Source organism: Drosophila gunungcola, chromosome 3R, assembly GCF_025200985.1.
Source record: "Drosophila gunungcola strain Sukarami chromosome 3R, Dgunungcola_SK_2, whole genome shotgun sequence".
Classification (NCBI taxonomy): domain Eukaryota; kingdom Metazoa; phylum Arthropoda; class Insecta; order Diptera; family Drosophilidae; genus Drosophila; species Drosophila gunungcola.
The window spans coordinates 21,174,693-21,184,643 of record NC_069139.1 but is presented as its reverse complement, the minus strand read 5'-3'; the positions used below and the strand labels follow the sequence as shown (position 1 = coordinate 21,184,643).

The 9,951-nt window shown below is 42.8% G+C and overlaps 3 protein-coding genes across 4 annotated transcripts; all 3 read left to right on the top strand.

Moving 5' to 3' along the window:
- Nucleotides 1-49: 49 nt before the first annotated feature.
- Nucleotides 50-2,021, top strand: LOC128252608 (fatty acyl-CoA reductase wat). Its single transcript, XM_052980518.1, has 5 exons — nucleotides 50-241; nucleotides 315-427; nucleotides 486-996; nucleotides 1,058-1,769; nucleotides 1,831-2,021. The coding sequence occupies exons 1-5, from the start codon at nucleotides 166-168 to the stop codon at nucleotides 1,916-1,918; spliced, it is 1,500 nt and encodes a 499-aa protein (XP_052836478.1). The 5' UTR covers nucleotides 50-165; the 3' UTR covers nucleotides 1,919-2,021.
- Nucleotides 2,022-3,410: 1,389 nt separating this feature from the next.
- LOC128266188 (fatty acyl-CoA reductase wat) lies at nucleotides 3,411-5,263 on the top strand. Its single transcript, XM_053002526.1, has 5 exons — nucleotides 3,411-3,560; nucleotides 3,619-3,731; nucleotides 3,789-4,299; nucleotides 4,355-5,066; nucleotides 5,123-5,263. Exons 1-5 carry the CDS (start codon nucleotides 3,485-3,487, stop codon nucleotides 5,208-5,210), a joined length of 1,500 nt encoding a protein of 499 aa, XP_052858486.1. The 5' UTR covers nucleotides 3,411-3,484; the 3' UTR covers nucleotides 5,211-5,263.
- LOC128266187 (fatty acyl-CoA reductase wat) lies at nucleotides 5,217-8,473 on the top strand. 2 transcript variants are annotated; one of them, XM_053002525.1, is made up of 6 exons: nucleotides 5,217-5,300; nucleotides 6,579-6,687; nucleotides 6,747-6,859; nucleotides 6,919-7,429; nucleotides 7,494-8,211; nucleotides 8,273-8,473. In XM_053002525.1, exons 2-6 carry the CDS (start codon nucleotides 6,612-6,614, stop codon nucleotides 8,358-8,360), a joined length of 1,506 nt encoding a protein of 501 aa, XP_052858485.1. In that variant the 5' UTR covers nucleotides 5,217-5,300; nucleotides 6,579-6,611; the 3' UTR covers nucleotides 8,361-8,473. The 2 variants fall into 2 exon arrangements, with proteins under 2 accessions (XP_052858485.1, XP_052858484.1); XM_053002524.1 differs by lacking the exon at nucleotides 5,217-5,300 and having other exon boundaries at nucleotides 5,807-6,687.
- Nucleotides 8,474-9,951: the final 1,478 nt, after the last annotated feature.

The window sequence follows — 9,951 nt, the reverse complement described above, 5'->3', positions numbered from 1 at the left end:
TTCACCGAACGAGCGCAAATTTTGTATAAATATCCGCAGCGAATTCAAGGTGATTTACATTAAAGCTGTTCTTTAACAAACACGAAGTCAACGTTTACTCAATCGCATAGACTCTTAGCTGCACCTCAGAAGTGTAAACATTACTTTTGGATTTAACTAGGTGAAATGGAAACCGATATTCAGAGATGTTTCAGAAGCAAAACGGTTTTTCTAACTGGTGCCACAGGCTTCTTGGGAAAAGGTATTTGCACTGATATATGATAATGCGTTAAGTTTCAAAAGTAACTTAGACTTTACCTCGCTTTGCGTTTCAGTCATTCTCGAGAAGCTTTTGCGAACCACAGAAGTGAAACGTGTCTATATCTTGGTCAGACCAAAGCGTGGAGTTGAGATTCAGGAGCGGATTATCACATGGTCAAAGGACGCGGTAAGTGAAAAAGAACAGGATCCCTTAAACAAGAATTCACTCTACAAATTCCGAATAGGTGTTTGAATTGCTGCACAAGTCCAAGCCGGAGGCCCTGCAAAGGGTTTGGCCTATCGCAGGGGATTGCCTGGAGTCCGATTTGGGAATCAGTGAGACTGACCGAAGGCTTTTGGCCTCGGAGGTGCAGATCGTCATCCATGGAGCTGCCACTGTGAGATTTAACGAACCGCTTCATGTCGCCTTGGCCATCAACACCCGTGCGACGAGGCTCATGCTCCAACTGGGTAGAGAAATGGGACAGCTGGAGGCCTTTGTTCACATCTCCACTGCCTTCTCCAACTGCGTTATCTATGACATCAAGGAGAGTTTCTATCCCGAGCACCTCAACTGCAGTTCGGACAAGGTTCTGGGCATGAGTGGGCTGGTGAGTGACGAACTGCTGGACAACATGGAGTCTGCTCTGCTTGCGTCGTTCCCCAACACCTACACCTATACCAAAGCTTTGGCCGAGGATGTGATCCTGAAGGAATCGGCCGGCTTACCCCTTTGCATCTTTCGACCGGCAGTCAGTAAGTAATCTCTTCTTGGCAAACTCCTTCGCTCTCTGTCAATGGTTTTTCTACAACGCAGTCATAGCAGCCCACAAGGAGCCCATCTCCGGCTGGGTTGACAACATGTACGGACCGATGGCCATTCTGTTCGGGGTGGCTCGCGGGGTCCTTCGCATCGCCACGATCGACAACAATGCCGAAGCGAGCCTGGTGCCCGTGGACTACTGTGCCAATCTGGCTCTGGCCAGCGCTTGGAAAACCATCGAGGATTGCGGGAGGAGCAAGTCGCCGGCGAGCCCTGTCATCTATCAATTGGCGCCCAACGAGAAGAACAAAATCACCCACGGAGAGTTCATTCGTCATGCTCTCGATGGACGCAATAATTGCCCGCTGACGAAAATGATATGGTATCCCTTCATCCACTGCATCACAGTGCCTTGGCTTTATCCTCTGGCAGCCTTTTTCTATCACACCCTGCCAGCCTATTTTTTCGATCTGGCTCTTTGGCTGAGTGGCCGGAAACCGCGACTGGTGAAGGTGTACCAGAAGATACACAAGACCATCAGCATCCTGGGTCCTTTCAGCTGCAAGTCCTGGCGCTTCGACATGCACAACACAGATCGACTGAGGCAGGCGATGTCGGAGGAGGATCGCCGGATGTACTACTTTGACATGGTCAGCCTCAACTGGAAGGAGTACTTTCTTCAAGCCCTTCGCGGCATGAGACAATTTCTGGGAAACGAGGCACCCACCCCGGAGTCCATAGCTCAAGGCATGAAGCTGATACAGAGGTACTTACCCAAAAATATATCTTTTCCTTAATGCTTACAATATTTATATAACTTATTACAGGCTGAAGCTGCTCCATCACCTCCTACAGATCTTCCTCTGTTTAGTGGCCGGATTTGCTGTGTGGTCGCTGGTTAAGCTCGTAGTGTGATTCAGATACAAGTCACTCACCCATTTAAATTTATACACTTTACCTATATACTTTAAAAGCCTTTAAGTGCGTCACTGAACAAAAATATATGCAATTTGTGTAACACGTGCCTTTTATTTTGATAGATATTTAAAAGGGTTTTAACCATTTAAATGACAAATTTTTAAATTCGGTCAGTTTTGACCGAAGAATTTTCTAGAAGTTTTTTAGATATTAAATCAAACAGAATCATTCTGATAGGTATGTAGTTTTCCACAACAGATAACGCGTTAGATATTGGTTATCCAATAATATCCCGGGGCACTCTACTATAATTTTTTCGCCCGTTTTAATGTCTTTAATATAAAAAATATTATTTATATCTCGAGATCTGGTGAATCGTTTTCTTAGCTGTCTTAACATGGTTTGTTGAGTTTAGAATCTTGTTGGCTTTGTTAACGTTACACCTTCAAATGGCAGCCATATAAAAACATTGATAAAATAGATTATTGACTCTTGCCTCAGGCGAATAACTTATTTAACGCCTTAAAAGCTAATGGTTACATAAAGAACAATTTAAGATTTATTTATACTAGGCAGTCCAAAGTCAAACTTTCACCTTTAAAATATAAAAGATAAAGGAAAAAGCCCGCACAAGCCGCGACTACTCGAGTACTAGGTTACTAAATTCTTTAAGTTTTTCGCCCGTTTTAATGTCTTTAATATAAAAAATATTATTTATATCTCGAGATCTGGTGAATCGTTTTCTTAGCTGTCTTAACATGGATTGTTGAGTTTAGAATCTTGTTGGCTTTGTTAACGTTACACCTTCAAATGGCAGCCATATAAAAACATTGATAAAATAGATTATTGACTCTTGCCTCAGGCGAATAACTTATTTAACGCCTTAAAAGCTAATGGTTACATAAAGAACAATTTAAGATTTATTTATACTAGGCAGTCCAAAGTCAAACTTTCACCTTTAAAATATAAAAGATAAAGGAAAAAGCCCGCACAAGCCGCGACTACTCGAGTACTAGGTTACTAAATTCTTTAAGCGTGCAGGTCTTTATTGCCTACAAAACGTACATCCGCAAACCTTATGTCATTGAATGAAATTATACTAAAATGCAAAGTCGTATTACACTTTTTTTGCTAATCATAAACTTATTTCAATTTAGCGCTAGAGGTGGCAAGCAAATCAAAGTCAAAAAATCTTAGGATGGGTCGAAGCTTAATAATAATAAATACAGCTCCTTTCTACATAATTATCTTTTGACTCAAAGCTTCTAAAAACCAGAAAAAAAAGTTAAAGTATGCAGGCCGTTTATTTTATTCGTATCATTTGTATACATACTTTTTATTAAACAGCCCCCATTTCACCCATTTCACTTTTCCTATCCCATACGCAGCAATAAAAGCCCGTGCTCCTCTCTAAGCCGGGAGTCCGTCGACTGCCTTGAATATGCTGAACTCGACCTTTGATGGGTGTAATTTATAGAGTCCCAAATAAATAGAAGTGCTAGTTTGGAATCACTTTTCAGTTCAGTGGCTCGCGAAGCGTGAAAGTATCTAAATCGGGGCAAAATGGATAGCGGCATACAGGAATTCTTTAAGAACAAGACCATTTTCATAACGGGTGGCACAGGATTTTTGGGAAAAGGTAACCCCCAGCAATGGAGTACATGTGTTATTACGACTTTATGGACACTGATTTTCAGTTATTACTGAGAAACTGCTGCGGACAACGGAGGTGAATCGCATATACTCGCTGATCAGGCCGAAGCGGGGTAAGCCCATCCAAGAACGCATCTCAACCTGGGAAAAGGATCCGGTGAGTGATGGTTATGTTAGGGCATACAGATGTGACCCAATTTCTTGCATTCCGAAGGTGTTCGAGGTGCTCCTGCGGGCCAAGCCAGATGCCCTGCAGCGAGTGTGCCCCATTGCGGGCGATTGCCTGGATCCGGATTTGGGGATAAGTGAGTCGGATCGAAGGCTCCTGGCCACCGAGGTGCAGGTTGTCATCCATGGAGCTGCCACCGTGCGATTCGACGAGGCCCTGCACCTATCCCTGGCCATCAATGTGCGCGCCACCCGTCTGATGCTGCAGCTGGCCAAGCAGATGACCCGCCTGGTCTCCTACGTGCACGTGTCCACTGCCTACTCCAACTGCGTGGTGACCGACATCGCAGAGCGGTTCTACCCGGAGCACTTGGAGTGCAGTTCGGACCAGATCCTGGCCCTCGGCGAGCTGATGAGCGATGAGATGCTGGACAAGATGAGCCCTGCTCTGGTTGGCTCGTTCCCCAACACCTATACCTACACCAAGGCTCTGGCCGAGGACGTGATCCTGAGGGAGGCGGACGACCTGCCCTTGTGCATCTTTCGACCGGCGATCAGTAAGTGCTCCAGATTGGGATTGACATTCAAAGCTACAACCACAAATATTCCCAGTAATGTCCACCTACAAGGAGCCACTGCGTGGGTGGGTGGACAACCTATTCGGACCCCTGGCCCTGTGCTTCGGAGGAGCTCGGGGCATAATGCGTGTCACCACGGTGGACCCCAAGGCCAAGATTAGTATAGTCCCAGCCGACTTTTGCGTCAACGTTGCTCTGGCCTGTGCCTGGAAGACGGCGCAGTCATCTGGCCACAAGCAGAAGGCCAATAAGCCCCCGATTTACACATTTGCGCCGAGCGAGAATAATTTGCTGACCTACGGCGACTTCATTAGGTCATCGGTTGCGTATCGCGACATCATTCCACTGACCAAGATGCTGTGGTACCCGTTTGTCCTGTGCATCTCCACCACGTCCCTGTTTCCGCTGGCTGCCTTTTTCTTCCACACCCTGCCGGGCTACTTCATCGATCTGTTGCTGCGCCTCAAGGGCCGCAAGCCCATCCTCGTCGATCTCTACCGGAAGATTCACAAGAACATTGCTGTCCTTGGCCCCTTTTCCACAACCACATGGCACTTTGACATGGCCAACACGATGGCACTGCGGGACTCGATGACCAAGCAGGACCTCAGCGTGTACGACTTCGACATGTCGCGTCTGGACTGGGACGACTTCTTCAAGTCCGCCATGTACGGAATGCGACTGTATATTGGAAAGGAGCTGCCCACCGCAGAGTCCATTGCCAAGGGGCTGAAGCTGAGATTGCGGTGAGTCTCAGCTGGAGATCTGCCTTCCACTTTGATTGTAACCCCATTCCTTTCAGCCTGAAGATCCTTCACTATGCATTCACATCCTCGCTGGTCTCTGCAGCTGGGTTCGTCCTGTGGTCGCTGGCCAAACTGGTAGTTTAATTGTAACTTGTAACTGCTGCAATTTATTGTGTCCGCATATTCCCATTGCTTCATTGTAAAACAAATACCTTCTAGGCCTACAATAAAAATGTAAGTTACACCGCCAAACAAAGTACTATTCCTAATGGATAAATATAACAGCAGTTAAAGCATGCTTTGGTTTTTTTAAAACTCAAACATTATTATTCTGAAAATTTGAATATTATCGGAGGTCGGGGCTGGTTCGAATCTTATCGTTTTTTTAAAGCTATTAGCCACACAAATTTTTCTTGGGCAATTCTAACAGTTTTTTTTTAAAAAGTCAAAAATTGTTTATTTTTCTTTATCTTTTTTGTCTCTTTTAAAAATGTTTACAATTGATTACAACACAATTGACGATAACAATTTCCAAACTTATATGAACAAATTAAAAGTGTCAACTCACTCTTTTGCTGTGTTTTGGGACTGGGTTAATATGCAAATGTTGCCATGGTTATGTTCTACCCTATGAGTACTTGACACAAATTACTGGCAATAAAAGGTACTGATTTAAGTCAAGATGGCATTCTTATTTATTTATTTGTTTTTTTTTTTCACAAAAAAGTTGCTAAGAATGGCTAAAAATTATGGGAAAACTGCCAACAAAAAATGTCAAATCATTACAATTTTTGTTTTGAACATATGTGTATGAGAAAAAACTGCTAAGAATTGCTAAAAGTGATGTGAAAATTGGCCAGTCATTAAAATTTTCGTTTTTAAACAAATACTTATAAATGTTTTCACATAATATTTAAGAATAATGCTTGAAGAACGTTTCTACTCCGAGTACCTCAACAGCAGTTGCGATAAGGTTCTGGCCTGAGTGAGCTGATTAGTTACAAACTGCTGGACAATATTGAATCGGCCCTTTTTCTGTACCCGTATATATCTGTGACTGTGATCTGTGACTGAAGGGTCGGCAACCGCGCTTCCATTAGACCTCTTGAAGAAGACCATTTCGGAAGAGGACGACCAAAGGATGTACTTCTTCGACATGGCTAGTCTCTAGTATTCGAGGGATATTGTTCTAAATTCTAGGCTGAACAGTGCTAAAAAGCCATTAATACGTTATTACATTTAGAATGAATTACAACAACTGAAAAAAAAATCAAACATCAATTTATTATGCTGCAAGAATCCAGAATTTCAACGCTTATCCGGAACCGAGAAGTGCAATGAAACCGTAGCTGTGACTATTCATAAGGTGTTTGTACTCCATGTGTATTTGGTTTGCATACAATTGGCCGGGTCACTGTACAAATGACACCGCCTCCGTCGGCGCAGCTTGTATATAAATAGCGCGACCATACCCAATTGATTTTCTATTGAAGTGTATTTTCAACTTGCAAGATTCGGGAGAAAAACGCAATATCCAATGCCGAAATGGACACCGGCATCCAAGCGTTCTATAAGGACAAGGTGGTGTTCCTGACAGGTGCAACCGGATTTTTGGGAAAAGGTATACGTCGAGGGAAAATAATACTCCATAATAACTCCGCCGTTTTTACAACATTTTAGTAATAATTGAGAAACTTTTGCGAACTACGGATGTGAAACGAATTTACTCCATGGTCAGGCCCAAACGGGGACAGGATATTCAGGAACGCATTGAGACATGGCAAAAGGAACCAGTGAGTAAAAAGTTAAGTTAACATAAAGATGATTGTTAATTTATAGTTTTACCCCTAAGCTCTTTGAAGTCCTGCTGAAGTCGAAGCCCGAGGCTCTCAAGCGGATCGCCACGATCGCAGGCGATTGTTTGGAGCCCGACCTCGGCATCAGTGAGTCGGACCGCCAGCTGCTGGCCTCCGAGGTCCAGATCGTACTCCATGGAGCTGCCACAGTGCGATTCAATGAGCCGCTCCACGTGGCTCTGGCCATCAACACGCGGGCCACAAGACTAATGCTCCAGTTGGCCAAGGAGATGAAACACCTGGAGGCCTATTTGCACATCTCCACAGCGTTCTCCAACTGCGTGATCTTTCGAATCGAGGAGAAGTTCTATCCGGAGCACCTCACCTGCGATTCGGAAAAGGTCCTGGCCATGAGTGAGCTATTGGGTGACCAAATGATGGACAGTCTGACACCCACTCTGCTTGGATCCTACCCCAACACTTATACCTACACCAAGGCTCTGGCGGAGGATGTGATCCTTAGAGAAGCGGGGGACCTTCCTCTGAGTGTCTTTCGACCGGCAATTAGTAAGTACATTGGCCAGACAATCTTTACTCCTGATGTATGTATGTGATTATATATTCCATTCAGTTATTGCCAGCCATAGAGAGCCAGTAGCCGGCTGGATTGACAATCTTTACGGACCCATAGCCCTAATTTACGGCGTGAGCCATGGAGTCCTGCGTGTGATCAGCATCAAGAAAAATGGCTTTTCCAACTTGGTGCCCGTGGACTACTGTGCCAATGTGGCTTTGGCCAGTATCTGGCAAACGTCCAAGGACAAAGCCCGACGGCATCCGACAAAACAAAAACAGCCAGCCATTTACACTTTGGCACCCAATGAACGCAATCCACTGAGCAACACGGAGTTCGTAAAGTTCTCTTTTAGCTGTCGAGAAGCATTTCCGCTGGTTAAGATGATCTGGTACCCGTTTCTGCACTGCATCTCCACACCGTACCTGTATCCACTGGCCGCGTTCTTCTATCACACTTTACCAGGCATTTTCTATGATCTGGCCCTAAGAGTTTCGGGCAGAAAACCTCGTCTGGTGAAGCTTTACCGAAGTATTCACATCAACATTTCGCTCCTCACGTACTTTTTGCACAACAGTTTTTACTTTGAGACCAAGAGTACGGATCGATTAAGAGCGCTGATGTCTCCGGAGGATCAGCGAATATACAACTTCGATATGGAGGCATTGGTCTGGAAAGAGTACTTCCAAAAGGCCCTTTTTGGCATGCGACTTTACCTGGGTAAAGAACCTCCCACACAGGAATCCGTAGACCAGGGACGTCGATTGTTAAGATTGTAAGTTCTAATTGAAAATATGCCATATTTTCCAATGATTAATCCCTGCTTATATCATCAGATTGAAGATCTTGCACTTTGGCCTGATGACCATACTGTTGGGCATTGCCGGAATCGTTCTGTGGTCATTGATCAAATTAATAATTTAATTTTAGTATTAGGGCTCACTGAAACAGTACATTAATAAACATCGGGGTTGTTCACTAAATCGAATGGCAAAAAACTGTTTTAGGAAATAAAACATCATTTGTAAATACTCAGTTGCAAACATCATGTCTCTCACTTCTAATGCTAGTTATGTGTATAACTAAAAGTTTACAAAACTGCCATTGGAACCTTCGAAAAGTTAAGTATATATATTTATATATAAGTATCAATTCTAACTTCCTTTAGAGCCACCATACCCGTCTGCATCATTGTGACGTGAGTGGACATTTTTTGTGGTTCGAACACTCCTTTGATTTTATTTAACGCTATGGGAAAAAGCTTAAAAGGTTATCTGTATTAATTTTAAATTGTTACGCGCCAAGGATTTAGTCTTGACCCAAAAAAACATCGGCTAAATATCGGCTTGAAACTTGCGGTTTAAAACGTTAATTCCAACAGCTTGAAATAACTGGGAAATTTTAAGCACGGCAAAAACTAAGAGACCATCAAGGGTAGATTTTTTTTCGATTTTTGGGTTAAGCCGCTATTCTAGACAGTTGACATAACCTCGTTATTCTTAAACTTCCCAAAAAATCTACATATATTTTATTAGTCACGACGGTATTCGTTATTTTAAAAAAATAAACTTTTTTTCATTTCTTTCTTATACGAAAACTAAACGTACCTTTTTGTGAAAGAACAGCTTAGTAAAGAATAATTTTTTTTACTAATTACATGTTTATTTAATCGCATTCTAAAATCCAACAACGAAAAGAAGTTGAACCGGAAAACAGAAAATTAAATCGATTCTGGAGTACGTGCATATGTATTATGCAACGAGCTACATGCACTTTGTTGACCTATTTATTTGCTTTCGTATGCACTGATTAAAAGTGCCTGTACCGTCTACACAAAACAGCTTATATAAGCTTATAATATTTATTACTACTCAGTACACTTTTAAATGATTTCTTTCGAGTTGCTCCTACTTCCACGAATAAAGTAGAGCATATATTTTAATTTTGAATTCTAAATTTTAATTTGGGGCTGCAGCGAGCAATTGACCGTTTTTTATCATCGCTCGCAATAATATTTCTAATTTTTCAGTGCTGAAAAACGTCGCAAAGTGATTTAGTCAGAATTTAAAAACAATTTTTACATTTCTCAATGAGTTGTGTAAAATAAAGTGTTAATAATGAGTGCATTTCAGCAGATGTTAAGAATTTTAACAGAGGGTGTGCATGAAATGGAGTGGAACCAGGCTAAGCGTGCAAGAACTGTAGTGTGAAGTTAACAGTGGCAAAAAATTATCGTTAGAGACGATTGAACATCGATAATCTCTGCAAAAAATCTATCAGACCGGTAATTTGGAAACATCGATGACGTTGATCTAGGCATCGATGTTTCCCCAGCTCTACCAGCTATATGTTAGGAAAACTTCGAACTAACAGACAAAACGTCAAACTAACAGAAAGAGAAACAGAGAGCCAGGGATGGATAAACATCGATAGTACCGGCCAAACATCGATAAGACCGATATTTTAAAAACATCGATGACGGCGATGTTGGATTCGCCGTTTCCCCACCTCTAAA